This window comes from Mauremys reevesii, linkage group 3 (assembly GCF_016161935.1).
Source record: "Mauremys reevesii isolate NIE-2019 linkage group 3, ASM1616193v1, whole genome shotgun sequence".
NCBI classification, from domain to species: domain Eukaryota; kingdom Metazoa; phylum Chordata; order Testudines; family Geoemydidae; genus Mauremys; species Mauremys reevesii.
The window spans coordinates 83,114,019-83,136,062 of NC_052625.1; the positions used below are offsets into that span (position 1 = coordinate 83,114,019).

Consider the following 22,044-nt stretch of genomic DNA (forward strand, 5'->3'; position numbering starts at 1 on the left):
CAGCTGAGGCTCCCATCCCCTCCAGTACTGAGACGGCACCAGCTAAGACTATCATACTGCATATTGAGAAACTGTACCTGCATTGGCACCAGACTCTGTCTCTCCAAGACACAAGGACTCCAGAAACAAAATTGAAATTGTCATCAGTACTGTCTCCAGCAACCAGAGGTGAAGGATACCCCAATCATATTTTGGTACCATCTGCAGTACCACCACACATTCTGGCTCCAAATGTTTCCTAACTGGAGCTCTAGTACTGGCAGTTTTTTAACCCAGGAAAACCCTAAGATCTTGGAGGAGCCTGAATCACCATTGCTGAGGGGTACCAAGAGACACTTCACACCGGTATTGTCTCACCTTCCAGAGCCTACTTACCCTATGTTAGCCTCTTAAATTGTGTCTCACCCTCTGATACTGCCAGGGCCTCCGATCCCTCAAAATTCTTTGAGGGTACACAGACACACTTCCGGTTGATACTAACTCAGCACTCTTCTCAAGCTCCAGTATCAAAGCAATTACAGAATCCCTTCCAGGCCCTGATACTAGCTTGACCACCAGTACCAACACCATTTTCCCCTCCACTTAACACAGAAGATGACACTTCATCCAATTCAGAAGTGTCTATACAAGGTTCCCCTTTCAACCTCTTTTGCTTGAGGTACGCCTTGATGAAAGTCCTAGTAGGGGATGCGCCCAACAACCCTGGCAAGGACAACCATTGGGTCCTGCTCCTTCCTTTGTGCTCCACCGCAGTGGGCTTATTGGAACTGTTGGGCCCTTTTATGGTGACCAGTTATACACGGCCCCATCTCATAAGAGAGCATGTCAAGAAATACTACTGCCATCCTTGGGTCCTTCCACACAGCAGGATCGTACAGGGGAGCAAGAGCCAACTGCAGAAGAAGGAGCATCACCAAATCTTTCTCCTCACCAGACAAGGCTGTCATGCCTCCCCCACTGTCGTATGCTGACAATTTCAAGGGCTTTCAGGACTTTATGTAATTTACAGCTGAGACCCTGCACATTCTGTTGGAGGAGGTATAGGAGCCCCAATACTCCTTGCTGGACATTCTTTACACACCTCCTTGGCAAAATTGCCTTACCCATTGATGATACTCTTCTGGCACCTGCATGTTTTGTGTGGCAAACCCTAGCTATTATACCATCTACATGTAAATGGGCAGATAAAAAATACTGCATAGCACTCAAAGGATGGGCATGTCTCTTCTCCCATCCTGCACCCATCAATGAGCAGAACAGACAACACCAGTTCCATTCTATGCCTTCCGATAAAGAACTAAAAAGACTTGATCTTTTGGGACAAAAAATCTACTCTTCTGCCATGCTGCAGTTCAGAGCAGGCAATTATCAAGCCCTGATGGTGAAGTCCAATTTTTACAAACTATTTCAAATTCTCATCTTTTATTGAATATGTGCCACCGGGTCAGAGAATTGAGGTATGAACATCTGCTTGTATAGGTTGTGTTTGTTGGGTGTGTAAATGGTTGAGCGCCAGAACTGAAGACACCTTGAGTGCAGTCTTGCTAAAGATGCTACAAATGTACTGGCTGCCATATGGCTCAGAACTCGAAGACAAGCCCTTGCTGTGGTTTGTGGGCTCTGTTGTACTGTTCAGATGAGGCTGGACATAGTGTTGAATCTGTTCCTGGGCAGGTAAGCTCTGACGGTACAGGAATCCGGAGTGGTCCTGATTAAGTCTATTCGTTGAGTGGATGAGAGAGTAGCCTTTTCCACATTGAGGGGAAGGCCCAGTCAGTGGAACAGAGATCGAGTCCTACTGAGGAAACCCCTTTTTGAACCTGTCAGGTGAACTGTTCCCTCCTCCATCTGTCTCATAAAACCTCATTTCTCAGCCAGGAGAGCAGGCGTGTATGGAGCCTTGACAGCTGACCTGCCGCACATGGTGTTCTTCTGTGACAAGGTAACACTATGTCCACACCCTCGTCCTCCCTAAGGTTTCCTCAGAATTCTACATCAGCCAGGAGATTCACCTACTGGTGTGTTTATCCCAAGCCTCACTCTTCAAGAGAAGAAATGAGCCTTCATGCACTGGATATAAGAAGAGCTCTTGCCTTTTTCCTAGACAGGATTAGGTCGTTTTAGGGCATCACTCAGATTTTTTTTTATCTCAATTGTAGAATGTGTGAAAGGACAGGAAATTTGCATTCAAACACTGTCCAAAGGGGCTGCAGGATGCATCTTAACCTGTGACAAAGCCGCAGGGGATTGCCCCTCTGCAAGAGTTGTAGCTTGCTCCACCAGGGCTCAATCTATCTCCGTAGCCCTGCTGAGAAACACATCTATTCAAGCCATCTGCAGTCTGATCTTCAGTACACATATTCTCCCAACACTACACTCCTGTGACTGCTTCCAGAGCTGACGCAGCTTTCGACGATGCTGTTCTGTGATCTGTACTGAATCCACCTTCTCGGCATCCTCCTCTGTGCTGGCACTGCTCAGGAAGGAGGAGAGGTTACCTTGGACAGTAACTGGAGATCTTTGAGATGTGTGTGTCTCTTTGGGTGCTCCACTCCCCACTCTCCTTCCCTTCTGCCTCAGAGTCTCATGTTGGACTTCCGTGACTGAGAAGGAATTGGAGTGGTGGCAGGTCCAACCCTCCCTATATGCCCTTATACCATAGTGCTCTGATATGTAGGGATTCCTGTTTATAGAGTGAGATCAGTACTGTATCCTGGAGCAATTAGGAATCCACTGCAGTCTTTGAACTGGGATACTGTGTTCCTTGTGTCTGGCACCACCAAATAGACTGGCAGCGGCAATCTGCATCAACTGTATCTTCCAAGTGGCCTTCAAGGAGAGCCCCACATACAGCATGTTGTGATAGTCTAAACTAGAGGTCCCAGTGGCATTGGTAAGTGTGGAAAAGTCTGCGCTGGAGAGAGAGAATCACAACTGCATTTCTGGGTGCAGATGTAAGCAGGGTGGATTGAGTTAAATCACCAAGTGGAGAGCCTTGATTTAAATCCATTAATGTTAATCAACTTTTCCATTTGTACTTCAGTGACTCTTTTTTTTTTTTTTAAAGGTGCATTTTCATTGGTTGATATAACCATTAAACCATGTTGATTTACAACTAAATAGAGCTTTTAGGTTAGATTTGGAACATCTTTTTGCTACTATACACTATAATTATATGCAATTATATGCCTTAATATTTTCAGATACTTAATTGTACATTTTTAGTATGTGAGATTTTGGGTACATAAACTTCTTATCAAAACATATATCACATGTAAAACTAAATGATTTATTAAACGGAAAGATTAACTGTGGTCTGTGAATTAAACAAACTGATTATTTCAGGTCAGCCTGGGAAAACTTTCAAATATGCCTAAGTGGAAGTGACTGGAGCTCAAGTTCCTACTTGCCTAAGTCGCTTGAAAATTAGACAGTGTCCTAAGTTACTTACACTGTCCTCCAGTCTTTTAAAACTAGAAGATCTCATCCCCTTCATCTTCATTTTTATTCATAGACCGGAAGAGAGACAAGTTTTCCTGCTTTTTGAACTGCCAATCGATTTTTCTCAACTTTGAATGAATTAGCGCAAATGAAGAAAATTTATTCTTTCTGTGCCTGCGGAAGCAGCTACTGCTGTCAATAGCTGGTTTAGCACTTCAACAAACTCTGGTTCTGGGTAGTTAGCTAGTGACTTCTCCCAGTTCAGTGGTGTGACTTTCTTTCAATTGAGAACTGAGCCAATCAGAGCTCAAGTAGAGAGAAGCTATAAAACAGAAGTATGAGACCACCCAGGTGAGCTCAACCGATGATCCTGTCGAGACACGTGATGGTGCCTTCTGGAGTCAGAGGCCCTGGGTCGCAATGCAGGTGATCACTTTGCCAGTCTCTTGCACTCAGATGAACAGCCTCTGCATCCCCCACAGGATCAAGCCTTTAAGACGGTACATGACCTATTTATAACGCTTGACCTCAAAGGTTAGATTTCCCCCTCCCCCCCCCCGATTCTCTTTATATTGGAAAAGCAGCCTTTAGCTCAAACGTTTTGATGAGGCTCATGGATTAAGAATATCCATTTTCTGCTTCAGTGTTTTAAGAGATTATAATAAATTTAAGCGTTAATAATTTTAATATTAAACAATTTATTTTTTAAAAGAAAAACTTCTTATTTAAATTTAAAAAATCCAATATTTTTTCAAAAATGAATTTTAAAATCAATTCTCATCCACCTTGGATTTCAGTGTTTAGCTGCCCACTTCCCCTCAAAATCCATGTGAAATTGGATATTTAAAAGCACCTCTTGGGCAAAGAATGGATGAATCCCCACAATAGTGGGGAATACAGTTGCTACCCTGCCCATCTAGATGCTTTTCCCCCTGCATGCTATCACCACCTCTGTCTTGTCTGGACTCTGCTTCCTCCAGCTCATATTCATCCACATCTCTCTCTCCACCACACATGGGGAAAGCAGACACTATAGCTGTAAGGAGGAAAGATTTTTCTACTTTGCATGGGGGCAGAAAGAACCTTAGGCCGACTCTGGAAATTTACTACATTCTCTTTACAAACCAACTTTGGCTTCCAATCATTTAGAATGTCTAAAAGAGGTGGTGTGATGGGAGTGTAGTGTAGTTAAGGAGTTAAGTGTGTAAGAGAGTGTTTGTGCAATAGAGCGAGCATTCTGGAGAGAGCGAAGAGTTTTTACCGTTGTTTAACACCCAAAATCAGAGCCCCATACATAATGCAAGTATGTAACCACATTAATAACTGCAAAATTTACCTTTTCCCACGGAGTTGCAAATATCTGTTTATATTGCATAAATCCACAAGAACAACCATTCTCCCTAAGCTGGACAGAGTCCAGAAAGGCTCCCCTCCTTCTGAGCTGCTTTATCCCGGCAGGTGTGATATTTCTTTGCTATAATGCAAACAAATAATATGCATTAGCCATATATTTTCACATTGTATGATATTTTTGGAATCTTTTCAATAAAGTGGAAGGTTTTGAATTATTTTTTGTAATCAGTGAACATAACTCTTGCTTAGATCTGGAGGCCTTGCTTCATAATTTAGGTCTCATGTACTTGCATAATTGCCCAAATGTGTTAGGTGCTGTACTGTGGGTAAAATGGGCAGAAGAATATCTACAAGAGAGAACATACATATATGGGTACAGTACAGGACTAGTGGGATTAGGATATAAATTATATCCTCGGATGTAGAGCTTATTCTTGCTTGTAATATATTATGTTGTTTGGACTTTTCCTTTCAGGCATCTTCCCCAAAGGCTATCTGAGGATATCCAGGAATTTGTCACTGATGTAGCCTACAAAATGGAGCTTCTACAGATAGAAAACATGGTTCTGAGCCCCTGGGTATTAATTGCTTCTGTCCTGCTCCAGAATTTGCCAGCCATAGATTTTGAACTTCTGGTTGAAAAGACACTTTGGCTGAAAGGCTTAACGCAGGCTTTTGGAGGATTCCTCGAGTGGCCTGGTATGCAGAGAAAGTTATATTCCTTTTGCTAAGGAAAGTTTACACTGTGAAGTGAGTTTTATTTATGTTGAAGCAGTACTAAAAGCCAAGCGTAGGGGTTTCAGTCCTGATCAAGAGATTTTGACTGAAAATCCAGTCATGTGGAGACAGAAGAGATGTGCTACTTTTTTGAGATGTGAAGGGGTAAAGAGGGAGAAACTCCAGTATATTATATTAAAATAGTGCTGAGATTTGCCTAATATTGTTTCTTTATCCAAACCCTAACTTTTGAAAGCACATTTCACAGAACGTTATCTAAGCTGCAACAGGAGCTCCGTATAGTACTGAGTCTAAAGTTTGATATCCAGTGTAATGTAAACTTCCCCTGTAATCAAGAACCCTCCCAAACACATGCACAGAAAGTCACATTACATCTTTGATTTTTATTTTTTTCTCCTATTCCATAGTTTGAGAGTGTTTACACCTGCCTCAGGGTTTGCTCTCCTGCCCAGTCTTTATATTTAACCTGTTTTTAAAGTGGCTCGTGATACTTCATATGGGGAGCCACTGAGAGCTATGCAAGCCAAAAAGATGAGGGAAATCCAGTCTCATGTTTCAGTGTATAATTAGTAACATACATAAAAAACTTTGTTTACACTATATGATTAAGATGACAGTTTTCCCTTTAAAATCTCTCAAATATAAACTATAGTCCAAGCAGGTCTTTACTCTAATGCTCATTTGTACATAATAAAAAGGGGGAATATTTTTACACACTGCAGGCAGGGCTGGATTAATTCTCCAGTGGCTTGGGGCTATTAGATTTTGTGGGGCCACCGTATACAAGTCTTTTTCCTCATTTAAAACAAAGTTATCACAATTATGGCATCGAGGCTATTAACATTATACTAAACTTGCCTTTTAATTAACATAAAGCCGTTCTGTGGTTACATTTCAGTCTTAAAACATATAGAAAATAATTAAGTTAATTCAAAATAGCCTACTTCTTATCTTAGAACAGCTGTTATATTAGTTTCTTTCAGGCTGGGGCAGAGTGTTGGGGTGCAGGAGAGGGGTGTGGGCTATGGGAGGAAATTTGGGGCAGGAAAGGATTCTGACCTGGGGCTGGGGGTTGGGGTGCAGGAGGGGGGTGCGAGGTGCAGGCTTCACCTGGGAAGTGCTTACCACAGGCGGCTCCTGGCCAGCAGGGCTCAGGCAGGCTGCCTGCTTGCCTGCCATAGCCCCATGCTGCTCCCGGAAGCTGGCACGTCTCTGCGCACCCCTGGTGGGGAGGGGGACAGTGTGTCTCTGTGTGCTGGCCATGTCCATAAGCACCGCTCCCACAGCTCCCATTGGATGGGAACAGGCCAATGGGAGCTGTGGGGATGCTGCTGGGTGTGGGGGCAGTGCACAGAGCCGCTTCCCTCTCTTTCCCCCCCAGCCAGGGGCTGCAGAGACGAGCCAGCAGCCAGCCGCTTCCAGGAACGGCGTGGGGCCACAGCATGCAGCCTACCTGAGTCCTGCTGAGCCCTTTAGCCCGGGGTCCTGGGCTGCAGCCCCTAAAGTCCCTGCATTAATCCAGCCCTAACTGCACGAAAAAAAATAGACCTACTACACTGTAACAGAACTCTGTCCATCACAAAAGAACACCCATCTCTCTTCCTTCCAGACGCTTTCAGTTGTTTGGCTGAAGGAAAGCTCTGCCTCTGTAAACCCAGTAAAAATAACTACCCGAATGGTATATGTCCCAAACCAACAGCCTCATTGCAGAGTGAATTAAAGAATACTCCAAATATAGGCATTTTGCAGAGTGGTTTTTTTTTGTTTTTTGTTTTTTTTTTTAAGCAAACATAATGAATTTTTGTTTTAGTAGGATTATAAGTAAGGCCCTACTTGATTTGTCAAATAATTGTGGTTGAGTTGCAGACAAGACATGGAAAATTGTGGAAAAGTAATAATGGACCTTTTATTATTTGCAGTAATTTGGAAAAGCTGGAGTAGACCTATTTGTTTAAAAAAAATGTGCTGAAGCTATATGAATACTGCAATTTTTTTTTTTATAACCAGACATTTTGCTGCAACTATATTAGTCATGAATGCATGGGGCTGACAAAGGAAACTCCCACTGTCAGCCTCCCTGGGCTAACAGATTTGTGGTGGAAGCCTAATATTGCGGGATCCGCAATTTCTGCAATATCGCAGTTTAAGTAGGTCCTTAGTTATAAATAAGGAGACGATTCTGTCATGGATTCCGTGACTTCTGGGCAGGGCCGCTGCAGCGTCAGCTCCATGGCTGCGGGAGCAGCAACTGCTGGAACAGCGGCCAGCCCCAAGGCTGCCGGAGCCATGGTCCTTGGCATGCCAGAGCAGTTGCTGGGGTTGGGTCAGCCCCCTTGGGGTCGGAGCAGCAGCAGTCAGCCTGTGCCACAGGAGCAACAGCAGGACTGCAGCAGCTGCATAAGAACATAAGAAAGGCCGTACCGGGTCAGACCAAAGGTCCATCTAGCCCAGTATCTGTCTACCGACAGTGGCCAATGTCAGGTGCCCCAGAGGGAGTGAACCTAACAGGCAATGATCAAGTGATCTCTCTCCTGCCATCCATCTCCATCCTCTGACGAACAGAGGCTAGGGACACCATTCTTACCCATCCTGGCTAATAGCCATTTATGGACTTAGCCACCATGAATTTATCCAGTCCCCTTTTAAACATTGTTATAGTCCTAGCCTTCACAACCTCCTCAGGTAAGGAGTTCCACAAGTTGACTGTGCGCTGCGTGAAGAAGAACTTCCTTTTATTTGTTTTAAACCTGCTGCCTATTAATTTCATTTGGTGACCCCTAGTTCTTGTATTATGGGAATAAGTAAATAACTTTTCCTTATCCACTTTCTCAACATCACTCATGATTTTATATGCCTCTATCATGTCCCCCCTTAGTCTTCTCTTTTCCAAGCTGAAGAGTCCTAGCCTCTTTAATCTTTCCTTGTATGGGACCCTCTCTAAACCCCTAATCATTTTAGTTGCCCTTTTCTGAACCTTTTCTAGTGCTAGAAGATCTTTTTTGAGGTGAGGAGACCACATCTGTACACAGTATTCGAGATGTGGGCGTACCATGGATTTATGTAAGGGCAATAATATATTCTCAGTCTTATTCTCTATCCCCTTTTTAATGATTCCTAACATCCTGTTTGCTTTTTTGACTGCCTCTGCACACTGCGTGGACATCTTCAGAGAACTATCCACGATGACGCCAAGATCTTTTCCCTGACTCATTGTAGCTAAATTAGCCCCCATCATGTTGTATGTATAGTTGGGGTTATTTTTTTCCAATGTGCATTACTTTACATTTATCCACATTAAATTTCATTTGCCATTTTGTTGCCCAATCACTTAGTTTTGTGAGATCTTTTTGAAGTTCTTCACAATCTGCTTTGGTCTTAACTATCTTGAGCAGTTTAGTATCATCTGCAAACTTTGCCACCTCACTGTTTACCCCTTTCTCCAGATCATTTATGAATAAATTGAATAGGATTGGTCCGAGGACTGACCCTTGGGGAACACCACTAGTTACCCCTCTCCATTCTGAGAATTTACCATTAATTCCTACCCTTTGTTCCCTGTCCTTTTAACCAGTTCTCGATCCATGAAAGGACCTTCCCTTTTATCCCAGGACAGCTTAATTTACGTAAGAGCCTTTGGTGAGGGACCTTGTCAAAGGCTTTCTGGAAATCTAAGTACACTATGTCCACCGGATCCCCCTTGTCCACATGTTTGTTGACCCCTTCAAAGAACTCTAACAGATTAGTAAGACACGATTTCCCTTTACAGAAACCATGTTGACTATTGCTCAAGAGTTTGTTTTTCTATGTGTCTGACAATTTTATTCTTTACTATTGTTTCAACTAATTTGCCCGGTACCGACGTTAGACTTACCAGTCTGTAATTGCCGGGATCACCCCTAGAGCCCTTTTTAAATATTGGCGTTACATTAGCTAACTTCCAGTCATTGGGTACCAAAGCCGATTTAAAGGACAGGTTACAAACCTTAGTTAATAGTTCCGCAACTTCACATTTGAGTTCTTTCAGAACTCTTGGGTGAATGCCATATGGTCCCGGTGACTTGTTAATGTTGAGTTTATCAATTAATTCCAAAACCTCCTAGTGACACTTCAATCTGTGACAGTTCCTCAGATTTGTCACCTACAAAAGCCAGCTCAGGTTTGGGAATCTCCCTAACATCCTCAGCCGTGAAGACTGAAGCAAAGAATCCATTTAGTTTCTCCGCAATGACTTTATCGTCTTTAAGCGCTCCTTTTGTATTTTGATCATCAAGGGGCCCCACTGGTTGTTTAGCAGGCTTCCTGCTTCTGATGTACTTAAAAAACATTTTGTTATTATCTTTGGAGTTTTTGGCTAGCTGTTCTTCAAACTCCTCTTTGGCTTTTCTTATTACACTCTTGCACTTAAGTTGGCAGTGTTTGTGCTCCTTTCTATTTGCCTCACTAGGATTTGACTTCCACTTTTTAAAGGAAGTCTTTTTATCTCTCACTGCTTCTTTTACATGGTTGTTAAGCCACGGTGGCTCTTTTTTAGTTCTTTTACTGTTTTTCTTAATTTGGGGTATACATTGAAGTTGGGCCTCTATTATGGTGCCTTTAAAAAGGGCCCATGCAACTTGCAGGGATTTCACTTTAGTCACTGTACCTTTTAACTTTTGTCTAACTAACCCCCTCATTTTTGTATAGTTCCCCCTTTTGAAATTAAATGCCACAGTGTTGGGCAGTTGAGGTGTTCTTCCCACCACAGGGATGTTGAATGCTATTGTATTATGGTCACTATAGCGGTCCTGCTATAGTTACCTCTTGGACCAGCTCCTGCACTCCACTCAGGATTAAATCTAGAGTTGCCTCTCCCCTTGTGGGTTCCCGTACCAGCTGCTCCATGAAGCAGTCATTTAAAGTATCGAGAAATTTTATCTCTGCATTTCGTCCTGAAGTGAAATGTTCCCAGTCAATATGGGGATAATTGAAATCCCCCACTATTATTGTGTTCTTAATTTTGATAGCCTCTCTAATTTCCCTTAGCATTTCATCATCACTATTACTGTCCTGGTCAGGTGGTCGATAATAGATCCCTAATGTGTTATTTTTACTAGAGCATGAAATTTCTATCCATAGAGACTCTATGGAACATGTGGATTCGCTTAAGATTTTTACTTCATTTGAATCTACACTTTCTTTCACATATAGTGCCACTCCTCCCCCTGCACGACCTGTTCTGTCCTTCCGATATATTTTGTACCCCGGAATGATTGTGTCCCATTGATTGCTCTCAGTCCACCAGGTTTCTGTGATGCCTATTATATCTATATCCTCCTTTATCACAAGGCACTCTAGTTCACCCATCTTATTATTTAGACTTCTGGCATTTGTGTACAAGCACTTTAAAAACTTGTCCCTGTTTATTAGCCTGCCTTTTTCTGATATGCCAGATTCTTTTTTATGTGACTGTTTATCATCTGATCCGGCCCTTACATTATACTCTTCAGTCCTCTGCTCCTGACTATAACCTGGAGATTCTCTATCATCAGACTCCCCCCTAAGAGAAGTCTGTGTCCGATCCACACGCTCCTCTGCAGCAGTCGGCTTTCCCCCATCTCCTAGTTTAAAAACTGCTCTACAACCTTTTTAATGTTTAGTGCCAGCAGTCTGGTTCCACTTTGGTTTAGGTGGAGCCCATCTCTCCTGTATAGGCTCCTCCCATCCCAGAAGTTTCCCCAGTTCCTAATGAACGTGAACCCCTCCTCTCTACACCATCGTCTCATCCACGCATTGAGACTCTGAAGCTCTGCCTGCCTACCCGGCCCTGCGCGTGGAACTGGGAGCATTTCTGAAAATGCCACCATAGAGGTCCTGGATTTCAGTCTCTTCCCTAGCAGCCTAAATTTGGCTTCCAGGACATCTCTCCTACCCTTACCTATGTCATTGGTACCTATATGTACCACGACCACCGGCTCCTCCCCAGCACTACACATAAGTCTATCTAGATGCCTCGAGAGATCCGCAACCTTCGCACCAGGCAGGCAAGTCACCATACGGTTCTCCCGGTCATCACAGACCCAGCTATCTCGATTTCTAATAATCGAATCTCCCATTACTAACACCTGCCTTTTCCTAGAAACTGGAGTTCCCTCCCCCGGAGAGGCAACCTCAGTGCGAGAGGCAACCCCAGCACCTGAGTGAATGGCCTGAGTGAATGCCCCGCCCACTGATTAAGGTACAAGCCATCGGCAGCGCTCTGTTTGTCCTTCCCTCACCCCCAGGGTATTTTTAGTAAAAATCAGGGACAGGTCTCGGGCTTCTGTGAATTTTTGTTTATTGACTGTGATCTGTCCCTGACTTTTACTAAAAAATACATAATCTTAACATTAGTTATAAGTATAATCTGGGTACTGGAACATAGACATTTTCTTGTACATGAGCTCTCTCATAAATTTTGCTGCCATTAAAATGTTGTTGCACTTCTGCAAAGTGAAGCAAATACCTGATCTCACTTGGCGCCACTAGATGCTACAGTAATGTAAATAATAAGCAATAACAATCTCTGCTGATGATCCTTCCCTCCCTCCGAGGGCTGTAGTTCATCAGGAATAAAGCAGATAATCTAAATTGCTGTAAAATGTCAAACCACATATTCTCAATTTCCTGCTCTTGTTTTTTCCCCATCAGTTTATCCTTAAACTTGATGTGGTACTTTGGATTCTGAAAAGTTCTTCCACTAGGGGTTTGTATCTTTGGAGGCCTTGGTTGCTTTACAGAAGTTTTCAGACCTCCAGATGTGGTCTGAAATTCTGTGATCTGGAACACTCAGCAACCAGATTTTTTTAATATACGATATGACTGATATATACATGCATATATATTAGTCATGATGCTTTGAAGATATCCAGGTGTTTAAGCAGCATTTATGGTAGCACATCAGCAATATTTTTTTAACAGATCAGCAGCGGTAGCATCCCAGCAGGCAAAAACTGTGATCCTTGCTTGGCCCATGGTACTCATCCCCTAGACCGTGTCTGCTAGCAGAGGTCTCTTTGGTCCCCCATATTCTGTAAAACTAAATGGCAGAATCATTTACTGTTAAAATAAGCAGCCTATATTGTCAAAATGTAAGACAAAGGACTGATGGTAGAGCAGATTCCGCTGTTTTGTGCTGGCCACTTTATGGGGCATGGTTTATGCTTAAATTTTAAGTTGACATAGCTGTGTCACTCAGGGGTATGAAAAATCCTCATCCCAGAGTGATGTGATTATGCTAATCTAACCCCCAGTGTAGACGCAGCTAGGTTGATGGAAGAATGCCTCCATCAGTGTAGCTATTGTTGCTCTGTGAAATGGTGTTCCTACAGCAACAGAGAAACCCCTTCCGTCAGTATAGGCTCCATCTCTGCTACAAGGTTATGCCAGCATAGCCATGGTGATGTAGCTATGCTGGTATAGTCCCCCATAGCATAGACAAGACCTGGATATGATTATACGTTCGGGTTTTTTTGTTTTGTTTTGTTTTTTTACTTTGAGTTATTAATTTGAAGTAGTTAGCACCTTTTTTGTAAAAAAAAAACAGTTTGGACACTCCATCAAAGTCTGTGGTTTGTCGTCTATGTAAACCACATAGCCCTTTCCCAACCCCACCCCACCTTTAGCTCCTAGTTGTTTCTCTGTTGGTCGTACTAGCTGTTTGTTTGTAATACATTGGGCTTATTTATCATTGAAATGTACCTGTGTGTAAGAAAACTATATTAAAGGATTGCTAAACAACCTATCTGCCTCACCACTTCTCACCCTGCTGAGCAACTTTAGTGCACTGGCAAAGTTAGGACAAGAGACGTTGAAGCAGCAGATAAGCCACTAGCTGCTTGGGGATGAAAGTTATGTTAAAATTGATTTTAAAAGAAACAAATGTACCCCTTTTAATGTCCTGTAGATTGGCATGCACAGAGTCCTATGATCATATGTTTTACCTCTTTATGTTCAGTTTAAGGTTATTGTCTATTCCCTTGCTTGTTAGTATATTCTGGTCAGAGAAAAAATATTGTCTCATATTCTACATTGAGAATGTTTTGAAACAGTTAGTTTGATTAAATAAATTAAAATATCTGAATTAGTCAAAGTAGAATAACTCAAGCTAAGCTTTGTGAGTGGAAGAGGCTGTGCATATGTTGTATACTTTTGATCTCATACCACAAGTTCTGGGGTGTGCTTATCTTAATTTTTTTTTCCTTATCTGCTATAACCTCAGCTTTGCAAACACTCATTTATGTCTTTGAATAGTGTTCTCAGTAAAACCGTTCTTGAAAAAGTGTGCCAGGGATATGTCTTATGAAGCAAGTAGAACTTTGAGCTTGGGTACAGTCTCTTAACTGTAAGCAAGTGTGGTATCCAATGATGGTCCCATTTTTACTTCTTTTAGTTTAAGGTGAGTGTGAGGGATCTTTGGTTTGTGGGAATTAAGGGAAACTTTGTCAAGTCTCCTAGATCTGATTCAAAGGTTACAATATCAGAAGACTTCACAACAAAAGAATGGTATCTATCCGAAGTTATTTTAGCTGATTCAGTGTGAAAGATTGCTGTATCTAAAAAGCTTACCTCTCAGTAACTCTTTTCTTTATCCTCTGTAGCCGTAGTCTACTTAGTCAACAAGGCTTATTTGCTTAACATATCCTTACGTCACTACTCCAAGGAAGTTTCTCTAATACAAATGTTCTTACAGATTGGATAATAATAAGCAGGTTCTTGAAAACTATATCTTCCCCTTCCAACCCCCTCCCCCAACCAAACTGGTATAAGGGTCTAACTGATAATTGCTTAGGAAGATGAGCCACTTGCAACAAGAGCTAGTCTTAAATCAAAATTCTCCTCTTAAATACTTATCCATCTAATTTTGATGTGACTTTCTCTCCTTATGTGTGCAGAATTCCCATTGACACTAATGTAATATTGGTGCATTAAGCGGTAGAACAATATCTGAATTGAGATTAACCATGAGGATCTAAGAGGCAAATTTTGCTCTTACCTTGACAGAGGGATAGATGAGAATTAAAAATGTACATTTGCAAATCTAAAATAAATGTGGTGAACAGAGCTATGAAAGGTACCTGTCTAATAGTGTAGCTCTGTGTTCTCCATTGAGAGGTTTAGAACAGTGGTTATCCACTTTTGGTTGCAGGGAGGGAAGGAGACCACTTCTTATTTCCTGAGGTGATAAATAGGGCCCTACCAAATTCACAGCCATGAAAAACATATCATGGACTGTGAAACCTGGACTCCCCCTGTGAAATCTGTTTTTTGTGTGTGCTTTTACCCTATGCTATACAGATTTTCATGGGGGAAACCAGCATTTCTCAAATTGGGGGTCCTGACCCAAAAGGGAGTTGGGGGTGTCACAAGGTTATTTTAGGGGGGAGTATGGCCACCCTTACTTCTGTACTGCCTTCGAGCTGGAGGGCGGTGGCTGTTGGCAGAGTGCCCAGCTCTGAAAGCAGCGCCCCACCGTCAGCAGCGCAGAAGTAAGGGTGGCAATACCATACCCTGCCACCTTTATTTCTGCACTGCTGCCTTCAGAGCCGGAGAGTGGCAGCAGCTGACTTGAGGATTCAGCTCTGCAGGCAGCAGTGTAAAAGTGGCAATACCGCAACCTGCCACCTCTTTTCCTCCTCCTCTCCCCCCTCCCCCATAAACTTGTGACCCACTCACAACTCCTTTATGGGTCAGGATCCCTAAAATTACAGCACTGAAATATCAGATTTAAATAGCTGAAATCATGAAATTTATTATTTTTAAAATCCTATGACCGTGAAATTGACCAAAATGGACCATGAATTTGGTAGGACCCTAATGATAAGGTCTAGGTTGTAGTTCCAGGAATGCCTGAAATTATTCTCTCCACCTCACCCTATGCTTTTTTTTCTGCCTCTTTCCAACATGGATCGTCCTGGAACAGTTTTTTGTGTGTTCCTAGATGTAAACATTGTTCTAGGTTGCAAAATAGAATGTCATATTATACATTCTGCACTTACCTTTTCCTTTAGCATTTGCCTGAGTGTTATGTCTTTTTACTAGATAACCTATGTGCCAATAAAGCAGTCACGTCCAGCCTTGCCCTGCACTCCAACATTGTGAGCCTTGTCAATGGCCAAGTGGTTTTAAATGACATGAGAAAGGAAGATGGAGCTACGGAGGAGCTTATTTTTAAACAGGCCCTCTCCATCCTCATGTGTGGAGCCTACAGGAACCAGTTGCTGAATGTGTTTGTGCGCCCATCTCTGGTGGCAGTAGCATTGCAGATGACGCAAAGTTTCAGAAAAGGTAACTTCATAATATTAAAGTATTATAAAGGAGTTTGACCTGACTTTCAGAAGTGTTGGGCACCTGGAGTGCCTGCTGATGTCACAGGGTGCTAATCAAATTGAATACTTACACCAACATTCAGAATGAGGCCCACTGGCATCAGATTTTGTGATTTTTATTGTTTTGCAGCTTTTTTTTAATGCCCTGTTCACACTAGCACAAAGCTAATCCGTTTTCACAGCCACGTTACAGCATTCCTCCGGGAATCACGGCAGATGTTTTTGCAATGTTTTAAGTCACAGGACAAGGTAATGTGACTCTCTCGTGATTCCTGACATTATTTATACTGATCTGGAACATATTACTTACTTGAAAGTAGATACTCTGCAGGCCTTTCTCTTGTTGGCATTCTGATTTGCATTTGGAGCTTGCCTGGGAGGATCAACTACTGGAAACAGTGTAAATAGTTTTCCACACACCAGTTGTGGTATATGGAACAGTATTTGAAACAAGCTACTTCCTTTAGTAGGGTCTGAATGCTATTTAATAGGGTTGTGGAATAGTTTAGTATGGACGTGGCCTTGCTCTGACTGTTCAGGTGTTTGAGTGTATGCACTACCTGCAGCCTAGATTTATTCCCACAGAGTGCAGTTAGTTGTAAAGCTCTCTCCATCTCCTTGCTCGTGTCTGTGAAATATTGTAGCAGTCAGTACTTTCCCTTGTTTAGTACTTGGGATAACTTTATTTTTTAAACAGAAAATGTTTGGTGTGGCAAAGATTAATTTTAAACATCTACAGTATTTTCTGTATGTTCAGGGAGATTGCACAAATACAACCAACTTTTCCCCTTTTTAAGATTAGTTGCATAAAGTATATAGATGATACTATTTCAAGTTGAATCAGTCTCTGTGTACATGCCATATTTTTTTGTCCCAAACATTTGTGCTAGAAGTTTCCTCTTACACTGAAGGCTTTCCCCCCCTTATTTTACAAATGACTTAAATGAACAATGTTATATCCTTAACCTTATCTCTTCCGTCTCTCCTCCCCCCGCCCCCCCCCCAGAGGAAATCTATAGTTGCTTCATCTTCTTGCGAGACATTTTTTCTGATGAGTTCATCTTCTTCCCTGGCATTGCACTGAAGGTAAAATCATCCTGTGTAAATAAATAAAGGTACATGCACTTTTATCTGGGTATATGATGGCTTAGCTTTAGTTTTGTGGCAAATTCTTTGAGCCTGAGATTTGTCAGATCTCAACTAACCAGGAGTTGGGAAGAACATCTCAAAGGAAACCCAAGTGTAGGTCATTCAGTGAATGCCACGTTCAACCGTGAGTAAGCTTTGCAGCAGTTTCTCCACATAGCATTAAAGGGCTTGTGCTGCTGAAAGAACACCTTTTCAGGTGAGATGGGAAAACTACTGTCCTGACCTCTTGTGGATTGTGAAAGAAATTGTGGTGAGTGGTGGTGGTTGTTTTTTGTTTTTCATGAGAGTAAATTGTGTTGATCCTGATGCTCTGGTTAAATTCCAGTGTGCAGTGGCTGCATTTGCCTACATAAATGCTCCCAGGAAGTCTAGTATATTTCACTTACTTCTAAAAAGCTTTTGTGGTAGAGTAGTGGTTGTGGTGTAGAATAGAATGAGTGCTCTGTTCTCAGCAGAAATTATATTCACTATTTTAATGTTTTACTACTATGTCTTTATTATCATGGTCCACAACATTGATTCATGTTTTGCATAAATACAGTGCATATTACTGAATTTTTAAAAGTCATTGTTAATAAAACTAGTTATTGCCCTTTCAATGTGGTCATGACTGGCCCTTTTGTGTAACTATATACAGTACATAAAGTACGCAATAGTGTAAACACAACTTAATGTAATGTCTTCTGAGACTTCTAGTTCAAAAGAAAAAAATACCAAGAAGGATTAGGTGATGCTATATGTTTGCTGCTCCCACTGAAGTTAAAGTGAATGAAAGTTTTGATATTTAATAGTTCAGGGATTGGGCCCAAATAGCTGCCCAAGTTTAATTTTAATCAAAAAATAAGTTATGTAAACACTTTAGACAAAAGTAACAAATTATTACATTGCATTTGTACTATTTTAAAATAGCCACAGGTTTTCAATACAAAAAGGAAAAAAGAAAGCCTTCCAGGTTGCTTATGGGACTGCATATGTTAACTTAAAGGTTCAAGTAATGTTTTCTTAAAATAAAACAAAACAAAAAACATACACCAGAGCACCAAACCTGAAGGAAGTGTTTACACTGGAAACACAGATTAAAGTGTTCTGTATTTGGTTGTTGAAACTACAAAGAACAGCTCGTACAGTCCCTTCAATCCTTTGGCTATATGGTGTGTCGGAAATGCTTTGGATTTTAGAGTGCAGACCTGAGATGTTCTCACTTCAAAAGTCTTCAGAAAGTTTAATTCCTAACTACATTGTAAGTCCCCTAGAAATGTGACTATATTTTGACACAGAAAAGAGAGAGAGTCTTAAATTTCTAAAGATTCTGTTAATACAGTGAAAGAAATCCTAAAATTTGTATATATTGGAGAACTCAGAATTTGTGTTGTGAATTAATCACAGTTAACTCTCGTGATGAACTCAAAAAAATTAATCGCAATTAATCACACTGTTAAACAATAGAATACCAATTGACATTTATTAAATATTTTTGGATGTTTTTCTACATTTTCAAATGTATTGATTTCTATTACAATACAGAATACAGTGCTCATTTTATATTATTACAAATACACCTGTACCCCGATATAATGCTGTCCTCGGGAGCCAAAAAAATCTTACCACGTTATAGATGAAACAGCGTTATTTTGAACTTGCTTTTATCTGCCAGAGCACGCAGTCCCCCCTCCCCCCCGGAGCACTGCTTTACCGCGTTATATTCGAATTCGTGTTATATTGGGTCGCGTTATATCAGGGTAGAGGTGTAGTATTTTTCAGCTCACCTCATACAAGTACTGTAGTGCAATCTCTTTATCGTGAAAGTGTAACTTACAAATGTAGATTTTTCTTTTGTTACATAACTGCACTCAAAACCAAAACAATATAAAACCTTAGAGCAGCAGCAGCTAGCACATCCCTCAGCCCACGCCAATTCCCTCAGCCCCCATTGGCCTGAAACAGCGAACCACGGCCAGTGGAAGCTGCGATCGGCCGAACCTGTGGATGCTTCAGGTAACCAAACAGTCCAGGCCCGCCAGTGGATTTCTCTGACGGGCTGTGTTCCAAAGGTTGCCGATCCCTGCTTTAGAGCATACAAGTCCACTCAGTCCTTCTTGTTCAGACAATCGCTAAGACAAACAAATTTGTTTATATTGACGGGAGATACTGCTGCCTGCTTCTTATTTACAGTGTCGCCTGAAAGTGAGAACAGGTGTTTGCATGGCACTTTTGTAGCTGGTATTGCAAGGTATTTACATTCCAGATATGCTAAATATTCCCATGCCCCTTCATGCTTTGGCCACCATTCCAGAGGACATACTTCCATGCTGATGATGCTTGTTTTAAAAAAAAATGCATTGATTTAATTTGTGACTGAACTCCTTGGGGGAGAATTGTATGTTTCCTGTTCTGCTTTACACACATTCTGCCATATATTTCATGTTATAGCAGTCTCAGATGATGACCCAGGACATGTTCGTTTTAAGAACACTTTCACAGCAGATTTGACAAAATACAAAGAGAGTACCAATGTGAGATTTCTAAAAATAGCTACAGCACTCGACCCAAGGTTTTAAGAATCTGAAGTGCCATCCAAAATCTGAGAGGGACGAGGTGTGGAACATGCTTTCAGAAGTCTTAAAAGAGCAACACTCCAATGCGGAAACTACAGAACCCGAAACACCAAAAAAGAAAAATCAGCCTTCTGCTGGTGGTATCTGACTCAGATGATGAAAATGAACATGCATCAGTCCGCATTGCTTTGGATTGTTACTGAGCAGAACACATCACCAGCATGGGCGTACATCCTCTGGAATGGAAGCATGAAGGGACATATGAAACTTTAGCGCATCTGGCACATAAATATCTTGCAACGGCTGGCTACAACAGTGCCGTGTGAACACCTGTTCTCACTTTCAGGTGACACTGTAAACAAGAAGCGGGCAGCATTATCTCCTGCCAATTGTAACCAAACTTGTTTGTCTGAGTGATTGGCTGAAGTAGGACTTTGTTTTATTTTTGAATGGAGTTATTGTTTTTACATAATTCTACATTTGTAAGTTCAACTTTCATAATAGAGAGATTGCACTACAGTACTTGTAATGGGAGAATTGAAAAATACTATTTCTCTTGGTTTTTTACAGTGCAAATATTTGTAATAAATATAAAGTGAGCACTGTTCACTTTGTAGTCGTGTTGTAATTGAAATCGATATATTTGAAAATGTAGAAAACATCCAATAATACTTAAATTGTATTCTATTATTGTTTAACAGTGTGACTTTCAATAGGAATTAGGTGCTTAAATGTTATTTATGTCTTTGAAAATCTCCCCCTTAAGTAGGAAAAGAAGTTTTGTTTGACCTTATAACTAACTCCACTTGAACCATGGCATGGTCTCTACTTTTAGAGAGCTTTTAACATGTTTTATGTTCGATGGTTGTCATTGTTGCTAGCGGAGTGCCTAGGGTTGACCACGACCAGCTAACAACCATCATACTGGGGCAAAGTCCCGGATTAAGTGATGTAGGCTAATGTAATGGCAACTTCTTTCCTAGACGAGACAAGGTCCCAGATGCCTTCCTGTGCAGATAGAGAGGCCATTATATTATGAGGCCTCCCAGTTTGAGAATATAAACTTGGTGAAAATATGAACTCCATACCTGTTTAGAAATTGATTCTTGGTATACCTGAGATTGTCTAGAAAACTTCTTTCAGAAACTTCAGTGGCAGCCTGATGGTAGCTGTATGCTTTATTTTCATGAGGAGACTTAGCTGCAGTTGTCCTAGTTGGGAAAAGTACCAGTTACACTGTTTTTGCTTTGCCCCACAGGACTTTGAAGAAGGATGTTTTCTGCTTACAAAATGTGATGTAATTCAAGTGACTCCCCAGGAAATCTTAGTTACAGAGAGAGGAAATTCTGTAGCAGTTTTTTTGGCAGCTCTGTTCAGGCCTTTTATGGAAGGTTACCAGGTACACAATTCTTCACAAAGTTCGCACCTACTCTCTCCTGTCCTCCCACTCATAAGTTCTATGGGGAATGGCATGAGTCATGGTTCTTCTATGGTAGAAACACTAAGTGATAGCATGGGTGGGAGTGGAAGGGAGACGATACATAGCAATAGTAAGTTTTATCTAACGATGTGAAGAGATTGGTTCCCTCTCGTGACACAGATTTAAAAAAAAATACAGGGTAATTAACTTCTTATGTGGTAGTGCTAAGGTTCTTGTGACATGCTAGTTGGAGCTGTGGTATCTTATATAAGTGAAGCTGCATGTGAGGATTGGTGTTCTGGCCCTGTGAAGTTCAGTTTATTTAAGAAGAGCAATCCAGAGTAACAAACACCTTGTCCTGTTTAGGTCCCAGCACAAATAGTGCCCAAGTCAAAAATAAATGAGTAAGTTTTCAGCCAAAAGAGGAGAAGGGTAGGCTGCCTGGTTCCCTTAGCTAGAGCCCCCTCCCTTGCAGATTATTCCCTCTGGATTTATAAAGTTCAGTTCTCAGGGAATCTGTTGTTAATGAGCTAATTGTCAGTCCTTAGAAGGAGGACTTCTTTAGCATATGTAAGTGGATAGTATGCAATCTGCAGAAGTTGGTTGTATGTTTGGCCAAAGCCTGCATGGGAATTCTTTGACCTGTCAATGTCTATTTTAATTCTACTCCCCACCCACTAAGCCTACCAAAACTAAATGAATTCTTTACACTTCTTAAATAAAATAAATATGCTAGAAGAGGATAGCAAATTCCCACCACTGAAACCGTGTCAGTTATTGGCTAGATCATAGTGGCTAGGGTCATAAGAACATAAAAATGGTTATATTGGGTCAGATCAAAGGTCAATCTAGGCTAGTATCCTGTATTCTGACAGTGGCCAATGCCAGGTGCCCCAGAGGGAATGAACAGAACAGGTAATCATCAACTGATCCATCCCCTGTCACCCATTCCCAGCTTCTGGCAAACAGAGGCTCAGGACGCCATTGATGAATCTATCCCTCCATGAATTTACCTAGTTCTTTTTTAACCCTGTTATAGTCTTGG

The 22,044-nt window shown here is 41.5% G+C and overlaps 1 protein-coding gene across 4 annotated transcripts in view; it reads left to right on the top strand.

Moving 5' to 3' along the window:
• The window catches only part of GNPAT (glyceronephosphate O-acyltransferase), a 43,296-nt gene that overhangs the window by 17,034 nt on the left and 4,218 nt on the right, over positions 1-22,044 (top strand). For all 4 annotated transcript variants that reach the window (XM_039531891.1, XM_039531892.1, XM_039531893.1 and 1 more), the window contains exons 9-12: positions 5,270-5,493; positions 15,589-15,834; positions 16,882-16,961; positions 20,838-20,978. In XM_039531891.1, the coding sequence (XP_039387825.1) occupies positions 5,270-5,493; positions 15,589-15,834; positions 16,882-16,961; positions 20,838-20,978 (691 nt within the window). The remainder of the gene's footprint in view (positions 1-5,269; positions 5,494-15,588; positions 15,835-16,881; positions 16,962-20,837; positions 20,979-22,044) is intronic.